Source organism: Canis lupus, chromosome 8, assembly GCF_003254725.2.
Source record: "Canis lupus dingo isolate Sandy chromosome 8, ASM325472v2, whole genome shotgun sequence".
NCBI classification, from domain to species: domain Eukaryota; kingdom Metazoa; phylum Chordata; class Mammalia; order Carnivora; family Canidae; genus Canis; species Canis lupus.
Window position 1 is genome coordinate 11,225,101 of NC_064250.1, and position 19,177 is coordinate 11,244,277.

Sequence of the window (19,177 nt, forward strand, 5' to 3'; positions counted from 1 at the left end):
CTAAGATTTCTCATAAAATTGGTGGCATTTCTGGTTTGGGTACATCAATTTATGGTATTATATAGATGTGGATATATAAAATATTTCTGTTTATATTTTACTATTTCTTTGAATTTGTTCTGTGCTGTCCATTTGACCATGATTTAGTGCTTTTCAAATTCAGATTGAAATGTAACAAGATGAGCAGTCTTTAAAGTATATTTATTTTACTTCTGTGTTGTAATGAGGCTTAATTTAAATGTTTGTGTCATTGGTGCACTAATTTCACTAACCTAAAAGCAAATGTAAATATCTTCAGTGTGGCTTTCTATTCAAGCTTTTTTCCTTTGCTTTCATAACAGCATATTGAATGTTTAGCAAAAACTGGCATAGCACAAATACTGAAATTACTCTTTTGTAGCACATTAATTATAATTGTTAGGATGTATTAATATATCAAGGAGTCACTTAACTCCTATAACAGATTATTCTTATTATAATTTCATATTAATGGACAATTGTTTGTATTCCAAGACTAATGGGTAATTTTATAGGGTTGTCAATTTTACGTACTGCAAAGTTTAGCATTCTATGAATTGTACCACTTAATCTTAGAATTATTGTTTCTATTATATAGTCTTATGATTTCTAACTCTGTAATGTTTTCTTGTCATCTTAGTTGATGTAAGAGTCCTCAATAGGGCTTAATCTATGTGAAAAGAGAAACCACAAAAGGACTGCTTCTTAAAAGTAGTAATTTTTGATGTTTCCAATTTTTAGAACAAAGTAAAAGTGTGTGACAAATATGATCTTGTAATTGTATCTAACTTTGTCCAGATGGAAGGTACACCTTGAATACTTTGTACAAGGTAATTGTTTTGAGGTTCAGGGGAAGTACTCTTAGCCTTTGCAAAATTGAGGAAAGGTTTGGGTATTTTCCCTGGAAAAATGCACATGCACAAAATTTTACTGGAGTTTTAAGGGTTTCATATACTTTTTAAAGCTGTGGACTTTGGTTTAAGAACCTCTGTTGATAATAAGGAAGAAAAAAGACACAGTGAAATTTTTTTTCTTTTTCTCTTGATCCTCTGGCAATCATTAGAATAACAGAAAGGACCTAACAGATTAGTTGTAAAGGGAACTAATCAGTGGTTTTAAGAATGAAGTGCTGGGTGTAATAGAAAACCCTTTTCCATGTGAAATACACTTAAAAACATCTATTTGGGGAAACTGGGAGGAAATTCACCCATTATTCATTTGAATAGGTAGATGCTTTTTAGGACCCTCTGCGGATGATTACATGTTTATTTTTTGATTGGTGAAATTGTTAGTGACATTAATAAAATACCTGTCAGATAATTTATGTTGAAATGTTTTATAGGAAGATGGCATCTTAGAGATGAATCAGTGCTAGGACCTGTTTGTCTGTTAGTATGTACAAGAACCCAGACCACATTTATTTACCCTCAGTTACTGTCTCTTTCACCTAGTATTAGCCTAAAGGGTGTGAAAGAGCCTTCACAACATTCCTGATTTCCAGAGTTTGGACTCTCGGTCAGTACCTACAGCTTTTATAGACTTTTTTAGAAAAAGGATTAAGTAAACCCTCATGGAGTCCTGCTTGCCATTAAAGGCTTCTTATACAGATATAATTGTGTTCTCTGATGCAGTACTACTACTTCTCATCTAAAGTAATTGCTATTGCTTTATACTAGTTTTGTCACTTTGTAGTTTAAGAAGTTTTTTCTTACTACACTATAAGCTTTTTGAGGGCAATTACAATTATTCCATCTTTGTGTACTCTACAGTAATGTTTCTCAGTCTTGAGTTACATATTGACCTTTTTCAAAGTTAAAATTCTTAGACATCCCAGAAATATATCTGTAGCTATCTTACAAACTTGAGTTCTTTGTCCTTGGTTTTTATTAGCCTAGCACAGTCATTTTCAACTGGGGTCAGTTTTGCCCTCCAGGGAACATCTGTCAATGTCTGGAAACATTTTTGGCTGTCACAACTGGGTAGGGAGTTACTACTGGTAGCTATTGGATAGAAGCCAGGGTTTCTGCTAAGCATCTTAACAGTTCATAGGGTAATCTCCTACAACAAAGCCCAAAATGTCAATAGTAGTGAAGTAACAGAATACTGTGTAACAGAATGTGGTCTTTAAAAAAAAAAGTCCTGTGTGAATCTAAAAGTCAGTCATACAAGGCATGTTTGTACCTGTTCATTATGAAAGGCAGGATTTTCCTCATAGGTCACAGAATTTACTTCCCTCTCATCATGATTGGATGAGAATATATTTTCAGGAAGGAACTACTATGGGCCAAAGCTACATGCTATTGCTGTTTATCTTACTTGGCTGATCTTTATTCTGCTCTAAAATATATTGCTTACGTTTCATTGTCACAGTCTTCAAAGTTGTCATAATTTCTTACTTGGATTATTGTGATGGTCTTTTTTAAAAATTGTAATTTTAATATAATTGTAGATTGGTGTGCTTTTGTAATATAATGATCCCATACACTCTTTTTGCCCAGTTTCCCACAAATGTAACATCTTTCAAAACTATAGTACAATATCACAACCAGGGTATTGACATTAATATAATTCACAGATCTTACTTAGATTTCCCCACTTTTCCTTGTACGTGTGTGTGTGTGTGTAGTTTGGTGCAATTATTCACACGGGTAGGTTTTTTGTATTGACCGCTATAAGTTGCAAAAACAGTTCTTTGACCAACAGATCTCTTCTGTTGTCTTTTTATAATCACACCCTCCCTTCTTCTCACTCCCACTCATAACCCTTGGCAACCACTAATTTGTTTTCCATTTTGTCATTTTATAATTTTGCCAGTTCTAGAATATTATATAAATGAGATCATACTGTATGCAACTTTGAGATTGACTTTTTTTTTCCATCATAATTTCCTTGAGATTCAGTCAAGTTGTTGCCATATATCATTAGTTTATCCCTTTGTTTGTGGAGTGATATTCTATGGTGTGGATATACCATAGTTATTTAACCTGTTGAAAGGCATCTGTTGTTTATAGTTTGGGGCTATTATGAACAAAGTAACTATGAACCATAAATTTTTATATAAATACAAGTTTTCATTTCTCTGTAGCGTTTTGAGAAACTGCCAAATTTCAGAGTGAGCATACCATTTTAGATTCCCACTAGGAATGTGTGATGAATTGTATCTCCATAGCTTCACTAGCATAGGTGGAGCGATAACTTAAGTTTCTGTGTCTTCTGTTCACCCTAGCTTCAGACTGTCCTTTATGTTGCTTTCTGAGGAATAGTACTAAAATAAAGTACCTCATCTCTCTCCCTGCAAAATATATTTTAAGCTCCGGTATAAAGTTCAAATTTCTTAAGGGAAAAACCCATTGGCAATGTGGCCCTTACCTACCTCTCTACCCGCATTATTCATTCCTGCACATTGCAGGTGCATTGAAATAGATGTAAAATAGATGCAAAATAGTAGCAGTGTCAGAGCTGTTGTGACAATTAAGATTATACACGTAACATTACCAAGTACCTAATATACAGTAAGCAGTAAATGCTGTTTCTATTGATTTCTGAGTGCTTATGCTGACATTTGGTAGGCACCCAAATGTTTAGATGAGTAAGTACAGACCAGATTCTTTCTAAATTCCTGAACTATCCCTGACTTCATCTCTTCCTTTTAAAGTCTGGATTTAAGCCTTGCACACAATTATTTTAACACTTAACCACATAATATTTTATATGTGCTGTTAACTAAATGACAGGTAGTGAGATATTTTTCTTCATAATACATTTTTCTTGAGAACATTAAACTTATTTCCACTTAATTTTGTATCCTGCACAGTACCTAGCATGATGCTACGTACACACGGTGCTCAGTTCTTACACACTATTGAAAATACATCACCCTATATCCAAATGAATTCACATAGAATTGGCTGTTTAATTCTTGTAATTTTATGATGTATAATCATCATTTTGCATAAATCCTGGTTTATTAGGTTTGGATGCTTAAGTTTAGGTACACCTACATAGTGACTCCCGTAGATACGAGGAATTTGATATAATGAATACTGAATTTGCATAAACTGGTAAATAAACCAACAAACAGTACTTTGTGTATTAATAGAAATCTTACATGGTAAAGTCTTTCTCTGGTTCCTGTTTGTAATTTTGTGTGCTTCTGTCAGTGTTTACTGAACATATATTTATCATGTGCTAGGTATTTTGCCAGTATAGGTACCAAAAAAAGGGAAAAGTAGACAGTTCTTATATAATATTTTGGAAGTCATACCAACAGGGTTTAGCAGTTGCTGTAGGGAGTAAGGGAAGAGGAAGAAAATCAAGATGAGTCCTAGATTTAAGATCTAAGCAACTGGGTAGAATTACTGAGATAGTGAAAACTAAGGGTGATTCAGACCAGAGAGAATCAAGACATCTATTTTGCACTTTTTATGTTGAGATCCCAGTGAAAATAAAACCTAAAAGTTATATGTATGAATCTGGTACTTAGAAAAAGAGATACATGATGTAAAGGGATTTAAACTAGGGATTAGATAAATTTACCTAAGGGTGTAGAGTACAGAGAAAGAATGGAGGGCTCAGAACTGAGTTTGGGTAAATCAGGAAGGGTATTGGCAGGTGAAACAAAAAGAAATCCTTTGAACCCAAGAGTAGTGAAATGAGAGCCAAGAGAACAAGTGTTTAAGGAAGGGTAGTAGTCAGGAAAGAATGTTTCTGAGAGTTCAAGAAGGATGAAGAGCAACATTTCTTTTTTAATTTGATAGTGTGGAAGTATCTGATCTTGACAAGCATTTAAGTTGAATGGAAGAGAAAGCCCAAGGGAAGTAGGTTAAAGAGTGAATGGAATGTGAAAAGATAGTAGATGTAGATGGCATCTCCAAGAAGTTTTGCTGTGAAAGGGAGCAAGACACCTGAAACTAACATATAACACTGTATGTTGACTAACTGGAATTAAAAATTTAAACAGCCAAGAAAAAAAAAAAAAAGCAAGAATTGGGATAGTAGCTAGAGGTTAACATGGGATTAAAGGAGGATTTTCATGTTGTTTTTAAAGATGACGATATGTTCAGAAGAATGACCCAGGGGAGGGACAGATTAATGTTATAGGAGAAAAGGGATAGATCGTAGGGATAACTTTTTGTATAGTTCAAAGCATTTTGCCTCGTGAAGGCAATTCCAATTTAATATTGCTCTTTAAAAACAAAAAAGAAAAAATCATTACTTTTCCTGTTTTTATTTTCAACTCTTAGGAGTCCCTCTTTTTAAATAACGTGTGTTTAGTTGGGTTTAGTTTTGTACCAAATCTGAGAATCTTCTTTAGTTGATCTTATTCCATTTATTTATATTTTATTTTTGTAAGTTTCAGTTTGCTTTTGTCTAATTCCCTATTTTTATTCCACTTCAAAAGGTAAAAAAAAAAAACTGTAAAAGAAAAATAAATGAAAAAACTATTAGTTTGCATGCTGCTTATTTTCGTCATTAAATTTATATTGAACCTCTATTTCAGTTTATCATTCTTCCCTCCCCCAATAATCCGTCATGATACTCTGTCATTCCTTAGCATAATCACGCAATCTTTTATTATTTTCCCTTTCTCTTTTGGGTATGTTGAGGTCTTTGGTTTTGGCCTATTATCAAATTATTTTTACATTTTGTTGCTTTAGCTATGAAATTTTAGATGTTATTTTGTTATATAGCCATACCACCATAACTTAGAATTAGTTCTATGGGTAAATATAAACAATGTTCATTCTTTCTTCCATAGCACAAGTTCTCTACATGTAAGCTAAAGAGCTTACATCTTTAAGATTTTTCAAAAGCAGTTTTTACTGTAATTTAAATATATTATTATATATTTGAAAACTTTAAAAATTTTTGTAGTTGCTTGTTACCGCACATCCAAATTGACATACTAACTAGGTAAAGAATTCTTGACAACTCTTTTCCTGTGACTATTCCTGTTGACGAGTCTTCTGACTTCCCAGTTTTCCTCAGAACTTTAAAGCTAGTCTGATATTTTCCTTCTGTTGTTGGTTCTTGATTTCTTCTGCCTGGATGCTTTTTAAGTTTCTTTGAAGCTTACTGAGTTGAATATGATATGTCTGTAACTTGATGGTTCAGTCTTGTTATCTTTTCTAGCACATGATGAGATCATTTAATAAACATATTGGCATTCATTATTTCAGAAGAGACCTCAAATCCCTTTGTACTTTGCTCTTTTTTACAGGCAGTATTCCCTACTCCTTGGAGTATGTTGATGAACAAAGCAGATAAAAATCCTTGCCCTTGTGTGGAGCTTAAATTGTAGCAGGGGATACCAAATAATGATAACAGTAATAACAACAACACATAAGTAAAGAATGTAGCGTTGTAGATAGAAACAGTAGTAAAAAGGATTGGGAATGCTGGGCAACAGCTAGAAGGGCAGGGACTAGGATTACAGTTGTTTGAGTAGTCACTGTAGGCCTCATAGAAATCATGAAGGGGACCACCAGTATAAAAAAGCTCTCTAAGTCAGGAGGATACCTGGCATGTTAAAAAAACAAATAAGCTATGTGGCTGGAGGAAAGGAGTAAATGATGATGAAAGTAGAGAGAAATGAAGTTGGAATACAAAGAGGCAGAGTTCAAGGCATGCAGATTTTATATGGCCTTGTAGGCTGCTATTTTGGGAGTTGCTATCATTCTGGCTTCTTTATTGAGAATGGTCTGAGGAGATGGTGGTAGAACCTGGGGGATGGATTGAGCAGTTGATGTAATCTAGCTGTGTGAAATGATAGCTTTAAGAATTACATTCTATATCTGATACATTTGCTTTACAGTTGAAAGTAGAATGAGAGAAAAAGAGGGGGTCAAGGATAACTCCCAAGATTTTTTAGCCTGAGCTACTGAAAGGATGGAATTGTTAGCATCGGAGATGGATAAGGACACAGTTGGGGAATATTTTAAGGAAATCATCAGTAGTTTAGTTTTGTAGATGTTAAGAAAGAGATTTTTCTTAGGCATTCAAGTTAAGATGTTCAGTAGAATGTTTCAAATGAGTTTAGAGTTCAGGAGAAAGAGCTAAGCTGCAAGTATTTGGGTTATCAGCAGATAGAGGACAATATGAAGAGAGTGGGTATAGATATTGAGGGAAAAAAAGGTAGTCAGGGACTGAGGCCTGGGGTATTCCCATTACAAGGCTGGCTAAGAGCATCCAGGAGCGAGTACTAGTAAGGGGAGAGTGAGTGAGATAATAGAGGCGGTGTTCTCAAAGTCCAGTGAAGAAAGAAAGAGACTGCCGAAAGGTCAAGTAAAATGAAAGTTGGGAATTATTATTAATTCAAAACAGTCATTGGTGACCTTAATAAGAACAGATTTAGTGGAGTGATGAGGGTGGTAGAATAATTTGAATACATATAAGAAGAAATTGCAAACATCTAATATATGTATATATATAAATATGGCTTCTGCAGAGTTTGCAAAAGGGAATAGCATTATGGGGCAAATAGCCAAGGAGAGGACGATTGAGACTTTAAAAATGGAAGCAAAAGAGTATTTTTTTGGAATATGTCATAAGAATGATAGAGTAGGAAGGGGAATTCTGATGATCTTTTTCACTGTATTCTGATCTTTCAGTTATATTGAGTCTTTTACTACAGAGATTTTCATTTCTTTAATGAGTTTTTTTTCCTCCAGTTTCTTTACAGTTTGCTTCATGTTGTCTCCTTTCTTTGACCTTTTTTTTCCCCCCTCTGAGAATCCCATCTTAGAGAAGATCAAATGTTCTTGTTTCCTGGATTGGCTCTTTGAAAGCCTCCTCAACTGCTTTTTTTTTTTTTTTTTTTTTTTTAATTTTTATTTTATTTATGATAGTCACAGAGAGAGAAAGAGAGGCAGAGACACAGGCAGAGAGAAGCAGGCTCCATGCACCGGGAGCCGACGTGGGAATCGATCCTGGGTCTCCAGAATCGCGCCCTGGGCCAAAGGCAGGCGCCAAACCGCTGCGCCACCCAGGGATCCCTCCTCAACTGCTTTTTGCAACTTTTTTTTCCCCCTCAGTTTGTTGCTTACAAAAGAAGCAGTTGAAGTATTATGTTTTTTTAAATGTTACTGATTACAGTATTTTTTGAGGATGTTAGATGCCCTCCCTTCTTGTGTTGCTGATGTAACTATGAAGTGGGAAGGCAGCTCTTTCTAGAAGAAAGCTATTTGTGTACCTTTTCCCAATCCTGTTTTCTTATACTAATGATAGTTTTTAATGTCTGCTGAACACTTAATTAATAACATTGTGTACATTATTTGTGAATTAGATGTTTATTTTACTGTGGATATTCATTTGTAGTATGAATCAAAAGTTGGGTTATTAGAAATCAGATGTTTTCCTGCTGGCATAATTATTTAATTGGGGGCTGCCATTTCTGACAATGGTTCTTCAAAACCTATGGAAATAAATTATCAAATAGCCATACTCCTCATCTTTTTCTTGGCTTTCTGAGAATTGATGGCATTTTATAACAGTTGTAATCATCTAGCCTTAGATAGTTTAGCTTACAAAATTCATTTTGAATTGATATAAATGTATAGCTATAGATCAGCAACTCTTAACTAAGGGATGTATATCAAAATTATGTAGAGTTTTTCAAAATTTGCATATTTTAAAAGAACTCTCAGAATTCTGATGATTAAGAACTATCACTATTAGAAAAAGGAATTATACATTTTTATTCATCATAAAAGCTAATCCAAAACTTTCTCTGAATAGAATATTCTTTTATACCAGTGTTAGTTAGAAAAATTAGTAAAATCACAGAACTTAAACGTTTTTTTTCCTCCTAATATATATGAATTATAACTTGAGCTGTCAAGGCAGTTCTTTGTTAGTAAATTATCCCTTTAGACATTGCCAGAAATTCTATGCTACAAGACACTTAGCCTTTCATTGCTATAGATTACTAGCCCTGAATCTTGGTATAACCACAGAATTAAATAATTTGCCCTTGTAATTTTATAGACCTTGGGGGAATGTTCCCTGAGCATAAGCCAGATAATCTACCTTATTTTACTTTCTTGTCTTCACCTTCCCAATTTTAGTCAAGTATTCAGTTCTTTTTTTTTTTTTTAAAGATTTATTTATTCATTCAGAGAGAGCAAGAGAGAAGCAGAGACACACAGGCAGAGGGAGAAGCAGGCTCCACGCAGGACGCCCAATGTGGGACTCCATCCCGGGTCTCCAGGGTCACACCCTGGGCCGCAGGCGGTGCCAAACCGCTGAGCCACTCGGGCTGCCCCAAGTATTCAGTTCTTACTAAATAAAATTTACACTCCCATTATGTTCTTCTTTCCTATGATCCCAAGGATAAGGCTGGAATGTTTTCAGAGTCATCTGAGAGTTCAGATTGTTTCCTAAAAGGCAATATTAAAAAGAGGGTTTTCTTAAGAGTTAACTGGCACATTTAGGACCAACTAGCTTACTTTTCTCATAACCGTGTTCTTTTGGTAGCAAAGATCTTAATAGATCTTCTTACCACTTTATTCCTTTTGCTTCTGTCATAGGCCAGGCATTGCTGTTTTCATTAAGCGTAATCTTACTTATTGCTATATCATCTCTCTAAACAAAATACATCCATCTATGCCTCAGTTTTCAGTTTTCTAGTCAAATTTTGCAGCTGGTAGTTTGCAGGCTAGAAAGTACCTTACTGTTTCTGAGAAAGAGGACTTGGCTTACTATCCTACCTCAGTTTTGAAATTAGTTTCTTCATTTCCTCTTCCTTGCATATTGTTTTGTTTTGGTGGTGGTGGTGGTGGTAGTGCAAGGATTATTTAAGGAGTAAGGATCCACGCTACTTGGTGGGTTTAGGTCTTGAGCCAGATCGAACATTCCAATGCTTTGTTGGCAACATTCCAGACACCTAGTTATGTTACATGTGATCTGTACATACCAGGGTTGTATATAATCCATATCATTGAGATATAGTACATGAGGGTTTAGAAACTTGATTTCATGAGCTCTGGAAGTTTGCTAGATGGAGCAGCCTGAAATGGAGATGAAGAAAGGACTTAGTTAATTATTCAAGATAGCCAGAGACTTGGAAGAATACATTGGGTGATCCATCCAAAGGAGAGTCTCTTCCAGAAAGAATGGGAAGTTGAGTATTGCTTTAGGCATAGGAAACTCTCCCTGTGCACCTTCCCCATCCCCTGCCCTTTTCTGGTAAGAAATGATATGTTTTTATCCTGTTTACAATAAGTAAATAATGATATTATGACAAATTTGAATAAGTTTGTGATTTATCAGAAAATGTAGGTAAACTGAAAAGAGAAGAGCTGTCAATAAAAATGCTCTAACATCTTTGAATTTCTGAAAATTTACTCATCTTTCTATATTTCAGAAATTGTCAACTAGGGATGTATAATAGAATTATCTTTAGAAATGCCTACAGTATCCTACTCCAGAAAAATTGACTCAGAATCTTCTTAGCAGTTGAATTCTAGACAGTCCCTCCTTAGATTTTTGAGATGTTCACTCCCTAGCAAAGAACTCATTTTCTCCCAGTGCTAGATTGAGATTAAACTCTGAAAATTAGTATTTTATTCTGTTTTTACTCTTGTAAAAATGTATCCATTACTTACGAAAACTATCTTAACATTTAAGAAATAGAATCAGTAGATAGGAGGAAAATGGGAAAATAAGGGGCAGATGATGGGACTAAAATTCATGAAGTTACATAGTTCCATTGTATAATCAATAATTAATTAAAGCTATATTATGTTCTTATAATAAATAGCTATACACAAAAATCTCACTTGGACCTGCCCCAAAGACCAAATAGAATTGGGAGGCTACACCTAAACTGAATTGAGCATTGATTACTTCCAGCATTTCCTTTGAGGTGGCATTGAAAAATGGCCTTTTCTAATTTCCCTACCTCTCCAGTTTCCTATTATTTTCCAAAGGGAACATTCTTTTTAGTCATTTTTTTTCTCTGTTCACTTTGTCTCTTTCCATTGCTCAAGTTGTTACTTCTAGCAGAATTTAACTGAGTCCCACATTGATGGTCATTTAGGTTGGATGTGTATTTACATTGCTGAATATCAGTGTTATTCTGAAGGAAATTTTAATAGTTTTAACTTGAATATTTTTTTTATAGCAGAAAAAGAAAACTAAGAACTTCAATCCACCAACACGTAGAAATTGGGAAAGTAATTACTTTGGAATGCCCCTCCAGGATCTGGTTACAGCTGAGAAGCCCATACCACTATTTGTTGAAAAATGTGTGGAATTTATTGAAGATACAGGTAGGACTGAAGTATCATTGCAAGAATTTTTTTTTCATTGCAAGAAATTTAATTGAAAATTTCACTTTTGCCAAACCAACAGTTTGTGAAATGTTTCATGATTCATCAAAGCTAAGTTATGAAAGAGGTGTTAGGATTGATTATCTTGAATATTAACTCTAGACATAACTGACATTTGGAAAAGCTTTGTTGTTGGCCATTAATGTTTTTGTTGGGCTTCTCTTGAATAAATGGGTAAGTCGAATGCTAAAATGTTACTTACTTTATTCTGGAATTTAAAATAACTTGATTATTAAATTATGCTATTCAATTATGACTTTAAATATATAAATCTGAAAGTTTTCAGTGTTTTTTAAATCTAGCACTATTATTATTACCCATTTTACACATGACTTTTTGTTTTAAATTTCATAGCAAAAAAAAATAAATTTCATAGCAATATTTATAAATGTATGAAAGGCTGCTTGTTTGAGATATTACTGTTTATTTAGCAGCACTATCTTGATGTGGTTTATATGGTTTGAGTTGTATTTTTAAGAGTGTACAGATATCCTCACTATTTTAAAAACCAGCCTGTGTTATGTTTACTTTGTCCAATGTAAACTATCATCTGAGGGCTGGACTAGTCAAAGTTAAGGAATAAAGGTAGAATTTTATCACTTTTGTCATGTTTATGTGCATTTTAAAACCTAAGTTAATCATGAAACCTCAGTAATTGAATGGACTACAAAATTTAATGGTTTGAAAATATGAACTAATTCCATCTTTATTTGTTCTTAATGATCTTTGATAAGTAAGCATTGTTTAAAAGACAAAACTACAATATCCTATCTAAAATGTCAAACTAATTTTTACTTGGATATACACTTTAGCCTTTTAGTCTGATTATCGGCTAAGTTCTTTACATTTGGGGTTTTCTCCTTGGTGAGAAGTGCTGACTTTCTGTTTTAATAAAGGAGTGGAATATGGGGCAATAACTGTTATCCACTAGTATTGTATTTGAAATAGCCTATATCTTCTCCTTTCCGGAAGGTTAATAAATATTAATTTATAGAGCCTACATTTGGATATACCCTTTTATTCATTTGTTGTTTTCCTTCAACAAAGTGTATTTCAGCCAAATTTCTTATCTATATTTCTATCCATCTTTAGCATAGTAGAAATACAAAGGTTCCTTTTTTTTTGCAAAGGTTCTTAAAATACTTTCTGCTTTGAGCTTAAAGAATTCTCATTTGCTCTAGTAATATAATTTGGCTTTATGGATATGACTGAGAAATGAGGATATATTTTCTTTAGTAATTAGAAAATAAAATAATAGTATTTTGTACATTTATTTTTATAATTAAAAATTCCCATTTCTTGAGTATTTTCATGATAATTGAGTGATTTGGTACAAGGAAAATGAATGAATTCCAAGTGTAAGACAAAATGAAATTCTACCCCAATTCTTAGCATAATCTGAATTAATTCAGTTAACTGACGGGTAATTTATATATTTAAGTGCTTTGTTAGAGGTATACTGAGGTACCATAAGACCACAAGAATAGTTATATAGATTAAAGCCCAGTTCTTTTGTGGTGGTGGTGGTGGTGGTAGTATATTGTTTGATTTTACTGATTAATGCTGATGAGTTTTAGCAGAAAATTCTCAGTTGCTCGAGTTCAATATCGAATTCTCAATATGCACTTGTAGCCTAACCATTTTCTTTTGAAGGTTCAACTTAACAATGTAAATATATATCAGATACTTTTTATTTAAAAGTTGTGTTTTACTGTTTGTAGTGGTATAAATGAGGAGTGCTTTTACTGTTATAATCAATCATAAAGAACCTTGAAGAAGCTATTATGGTAGTCTTAAAATTTCAACTTCATTGATGAAATTTACCAATTTTGATTGTTCAGTGAGTTTTGATAACTCTAGTCATTTAAGCACCACCACAATCAAGATAAAGAAAATTTTCATCACCCCAAAAAGCACCCAGTGTTTCATCAATACGTAATGATAGCTAGCTGTTGGGGTTTTTGTAGATGCTCTTTATCAGGTTGAGAAGTTCCCTTCTATTCTTGTTCCTTATATCCAAAATGGATGTTGATTTTTGTCATGTGATTTTTCTGTTGAGGTTGATCATATGGTTCCTTTTTAAAGTCTGTTTATATAGTAAAATATTTATTGATATTCAGGTGTTAAACTAAACTTGCATCTCTGGGATAAACACTGCTTGGTCATAATGTTTTCTTTTTTTATATATTGCTGGATTCATTTTGCTGAAATGTTAAGAATTTCTGATTCCTGAGGGATATTGGTCTGTAGTTTTCTTTAACTTGCAGTGTCTTTGGCTAGTTTTGGTATCAGAGTAAAACTGGCATCACAGACTTGAGTCTATTTTCTAAAAAGTTTGTACAAAATTGGTAATATTTCTTTCTTAAATTTTGGTATAAATCACCATGAAACCGTTTGGACCTGGAATTTTATTTGTGAGGAGGTTTTTAACTATTGTCTAAAATTTTAAAGTAGATACAGGGCTATATAGATTTTTGATTTCTTAATTAAGCATAGGGGTTTTTTGTCTTTCAAAGTTTGCCCATTCCATCCGAGGTGGCATAAGATTGTTTATAGAATTCCTTATAATGGGCAGCCCAGGTGGCTCAGCGATTTAGCGCCGCCTTCAGCCCAAGGCGTGATCCTGGAGACCCGGGATTGAGTTCTGCATCCGGCTTCCTGCATGGAGCCTGCTTCTCTCTCTGCCTGTGTCTCTGCCTCTTTAAAATCTTAAAAAAAAAATTCCTTATCAGAGGTTTAATGCCGGTAGCATCTCTGTAGTGGTGTATTCTCTTTTGATTTTATATTACTAATTTGTGTCTTTTCTTCCCCTCTCATTAGAAATGTATCAATATTATCAGTCTTTTCAAAGAACCAACTTTTGGTTTTATTGGTTTGTTTTTCCTCCTGTCTTTTGTCTATTTTTAATTCAGTGAATTCTACTTTTAATTCTCTTTTCTGCTTTCATTTGTATCTTATTTCACCCAGCATTTTACTAACTCCATCTATGTGTTGCAGATGGCAAGATTTCATTCTTTTTTATGGCTGAATAATATTCCATTGCATATATATGCCACTTCTTTATGAATTCATCTGTCAGTGAACATTTGGGCTGCTTCCATAATTTGCCTTTTGTAAATAATGCTGCAGTAAGCATTAGGTCGTGTGTATATCCCTTTGAATTTGTGTTTTTGTGTTTTTTAAGGTACCCAGTAGTACAATTGGGGATTGTAGGATAGTTCTATTTTTAACTTTTTGAGGAATCTCCATACTGTTCCACATTCCCATCAACAGTGCACACGAGTTCTATTTTCTCCACATCCTCACAAACACTTGTTTCATGTGTTTTTGATTTTAGCCATTCAGACAGGTATGAGGGAATACCTAATTATAGTTCTGATTTGCATTTCCCTGATGATAAGTGAAGATGAGCATCTTTTCATGTATCTAGCCATTTGTACGTCTTCTTTGGAGAAATGTCTGTTCATGTTTTGCACCCATTTTTTATTGGATTATTTGGGTTTTTTTGGATGTTGGGTTGTATAAATTCTTTATATATTTTACATACTAACCCTTTATCAGATATGTCATTTGCAAATATCTTCTCCCATTCTATAGGTTGTCTTTCAGTGCAAAAGTCCCACTAGTTTATTTTTGCATTTATTTTCCTTGCCTCAGGAAACATCTAGAAAAATGTTGTGACAGCTGAGGTCAGAGACATTATTGCCTGTGCTCCTTTCTAGAATTTTTGTGACTTCATGTCTCACATTTAGGTTTTTAATCCATTTTGAGTTTATTTTTGTGTATGGTATAAGAAAGTGGTCCAGTTTCATTCTTTTGCATGTAGCTGATGAGTTTTCCCAGCACCATTTCAAGAGACTGTTTTTCCCATTGGATATTCTTTCCTGCTTTGTTGAAGATTAATTGACCATATGATTGTGGATTTATTTCTTGATATTCTATTCTGTTCCTTTGACCTATAATTCTCAGTATGTATTAAAAATCATAATACATGTTTATAATTTTTGCTTTAAACAGATATTTATCAGGACACCTGAGTGGCTCAGCAGTTAACGCTCTGCCTTCGGCCCAGGGCGTGATGCTGGGGTCCTGGAATCAAGTCCCACATCGGGCTCCCTGTGTGGAGCCTGCCTGTCTCTGCCTATGTCTTTGCCTCTCTCTCTGTGTGTCTCTCATGAATGAATAAATAAAATCTGTTAAAAAAAAATAGATATTTATCATTGTTTTTGAAAGATATTTTCTTTCAAAAGGAAGATATATAAATCTTTTTTTATAACAGCTTTACTAAAATGTAATTCACATATTCTGCAATTCATTCATTTAAAATGTACAATCCAGTGGTAAATTTTAGTATTTTCACAGAGTTGTGCAGCCATCACTGCAACCTATTTTAGAGGTTTCCTAAAATGGATTTTTCCATTTTCCTAAAATGGACCCCCATGCCCATTAAGCTGTCACTTCCTGTTACCCATACCCACCCACCTTTTAACTTTCTACTGGCTTCTTTAACCTAACATTTTCAAAGCTCATTCATTTTATAGCATCTATCAGTACTTCAGTTTTATTGCTGAATAATTTTCCATTAGTGAACCTTTGGGTTGTTTATACTTTTTGCCTATTGTGACTGTTGCTTCTGTGAACATTCTTCTATCATTTTTTTGTGTAGACATGTGTTTCATTTGAGTATGTACTCGAAGTGGATTTGATAGATGATATGGAAACTACCAGACTGTCTTCTGAAGTAGTTGTACCATTTTACATTCCCACCAGCAGTATATGAATTCTAGTTTCTTCATATCTTGCTAATACTTATTTTTCTCTTTTTTTGACTGTAACTACTCTAGTAGATGTGAAGTGATAAATCATAGGATTTTGATTGCATTTCCCTGATGAAGATGATGTTATTATGTATGTTTTTTCAAGTGTTTGTTTGCTATTTGTATATCTGCTTTCGAGAAATATCTATTTAGATCTTTTGTTCATTTTTTTTAAAGATTTATTTATTTTAGAGACACAAAGCAATAGTGGGCGGAGAGGCAGAGGGACAGGAAGAGAGGATCCTCAAGCAGACTTCTCACTGAGCATAGAACTCACATGGGGCTCAATTCCAGGACCCTGATGAGATAATGACCTGAGCTAAAGTCAGATGCTTAACTAACTGAGCCACACTGGCGCCCCTGCCCATTTTTAGTTGTTTATCTTACTTTACTGTTAAGCTGAATACAAGTTGTATGTAAGTATGATTTGCAAAAAAAAAATTCTCAAAAAACATTCCTTGATGGTATCTTCTGAAGCACAAAAATTGGGTATTTTGATATCTCTCCAGTATTTTAAGATTTTTTTCACTGTGTTCATAGTATCGTGTTTAAGAAAGTTTTGCCCAATCCAAGGTCACAAAGATTTGTTCCTATATATTCTTCTAAGAATTTTAATGATACTAGTGCTTTACATTTAGATCTGTGATCCATTTTATTTTTTGTGTATGGTGCAAGAGAAGGTTACAGCTAGATTCTTTTGCATGTAGATCTCCATTGTCTAAGCACCATTTATTGGATTTTTTTGACATTCTTTCGAAAAATTGACCATAGATGTGAATATTTCTTGGCTTCCACTTACAGTTTAGTGATTTATATGGTTATCCACATATGCTGGTACCTTTCAATTTTCATTACGTAACTTTGTAGTAAGTATTAAAATCAAATACTGAGTTTTCCCAGTTCTTCTGGGTATAGTTATAAGCTGTTGGGTTTTTTTTTTTCTTCAAAAAAAAAAAAAACCTTTTTTTAAGATTTAATTTTTCACGAGAGACACAAAGACAGAGGCAGAGACATAGGCAGAGAGAGAAGCAGGCTCCCCATAGGGACCCCAGGATCATGACCTCCCCACAGGAACCCCAGGATCATGAGCCAAAAGGCAGATGCTAACCACTGAGCCACCCAGGCATCCCATCTTTTTCTTCACATTTTTATTTAAATTCCAGTTAGCTAACCTATAATGTAATATTGGTTTCAGGAGCAGAATTCAGTGATTCATCACTTAAATATAACACCCAGTGGTCATCCTAACAGGTGCCCTCCTGAATACCCATCACCCATTTAGCGCATCCCCCACCCACACCCCTCTATCAATCCTCAGTTTGTTCTCTGTCATTGAAAGTCTCATGGTTTGTTTCCTTCTCTCTCCTTTTTTCCCCTTCTCATATGTTCATCTGTTTTGTTTCTTAAATTCCACATGAGTGAAATCATGTTGTATGTCTTTCTATGACTTATTTCGCTTAACATAATACGCTCTAGCTCCATCTCTCTCTCGTGTGTGCATGTGTGTGCACACACACACACCTTTATCTGTTCATCAGTCAGTGGACATTTGGGTTCTTTCCATAGTTTGGCTACTGTGGATAATGCTGGTAAACATTGGGGTGCATGTACCCCTTCAAATTTATATTTTGTATCCTTTGGGTAAATATCTAGTTGTGTAATTAATAGATTGTAGGGTAGTTCTATTTTTAACTTTCTGAAGAACCTCCATACTATTTTCCAGAGTAGCTGCACGGGTTTGTATTCCCACCAACAGTGTAAGAGTGTTGCCATTTCTCCACATCCTTGCCAACATATGTTGTTTCCTGTATTACTAATTTTAGCTATCTGACAGGTGTGAAGTGGTATCTCATCATGGTTTCAATTTGTATTTCCCTGATGATGAGTGATGTTGAGCATCTTTTCATGTGCCTTTTAGCGTCTGGATGTCTTTTTTGGAGAAATGTCTGTTCACATCTTCTGGCCATTTCTTAACTGGATTATTTTTTGGGTGTTGGGTTTGATAAATTCCTTATGTATTTTGGATACTAACCGTCTATCAGATATGTCATTCACATATATCTTCTCCCATTGCATAGGCTGCCTTTAAGTTTTGTGGATTATTTCCTTTGCAGAAGCTTTTTATCTTGATGAAGTCCCAGTAGTTCTCACTTTTGCTTTTGTTTCCCTTGCTGCCGGTGACATGTCTAATAAGTTGCTACTGCTGAGGTCAGAGAGGTTGTTACCATGTTCTCCTCTAGGATTTTGATGGTTTCCTGTCTCACAATTAGGTCTTTCATCCATTTTGATTTTGGGGGGGGGGGGGTGTATGATATATAAGAAAGTGGTTGGTTTCATTCTTCTGCATGTTGCTGTCCAGTTTTCCTAACACCATTTGATGAAGAAGAGACTGTTTTCTATTGGATATTCTTTCCTGCTTTGTCAAAGATTAATTGACCATATAATTGTGGGTCCATTTGTGGCTCTTCTGTTCCATTGATCTATGTGTCTGTTCTTTTGCTGGTATCATACTGTCTTGATGACTGCAGCTTTGTAATATAGCTTGAAGTCTGTAATGGCAATGCCTCCTGCTTTGCTTTGTCCTTTAAGGATAGCTTTGGCTATTTGGCATCTTTTGTGACTCCATACACATTTTAGGATTGTTTGTTCTAGCTCTGTGAGAAATGGTGTTGGTGTTTTCATAGAGATTGTATTAAATGTATGATTGCTTGTAGTAGTATAGACATTTTAACAATGTTTGCTCTTTCTAGTCCAGGAGTGTGGAATTTTTTCCATTTTTTTTTGTTTGTCTTGGGTTTTTGTTTTTTTTTTTGTTTTTTTTTTTTGCATTCTTTTCAATAAAGGTTCTGTAGTTTTCAGAGTATAGATCTTGTACCTCTTTGGTTATGCTTATTGCTAGGTATGTTACGGATTTTGGTGCAGTTGTAAAATTGGATTGATTTCTTTTTTTCTGCTTTTTTCTTCACTCAGCTTTTTAAAGACCATTCATTGTCTTTTTCACAATATCTAACA

The 19,177-nt window shown here is 34.3% G+C and overlaps 1 protein-coding gene and 1 long non-coding RNA gene across 6 annotated transcripts in view; one reads left to right on the forward strand and one right to left on the reverse strand.

The window, feature by feature from the left end:
* Window positions 1-19,177, forward strand: part of ARHGAP5 (Rho GTPase activating protein 5) — a 79,156-nt gene that overhangs the window by 30,049 nt on the left and 29,930 nt on the right. For 4 of the 5 annotated variants that reach the window (XM_025444019.3, XM_035719974.2, XM_025444018.3 and 1 more), the window contains exon 3: window positions 11,141-11,288. In XM_025444019.3, the coding sequence (XP_025299804.1) occupies window positions 11,141-11,288 (148 nt within the window). The remainder of the gene's footprint in view (window positions 1-11,140; window positions 11,289-19,177) is intronic. The other variant, XM_025444020.3, reaches the window with a different exon arrangement.
* Window positions 7,819-10,108, reverse strand: LOC125755663 (uncharacterized). Its single transcript, XR_007412682.1, has 2 exons — window positions 9,726-10,108; window positions 7,819-9,395 (listed from the first exon to the last, which is right to left on the reverse strand). It is a non-coding gene; the product is annotated as an uncharacterized LOC125755663 (long non-coding RNA).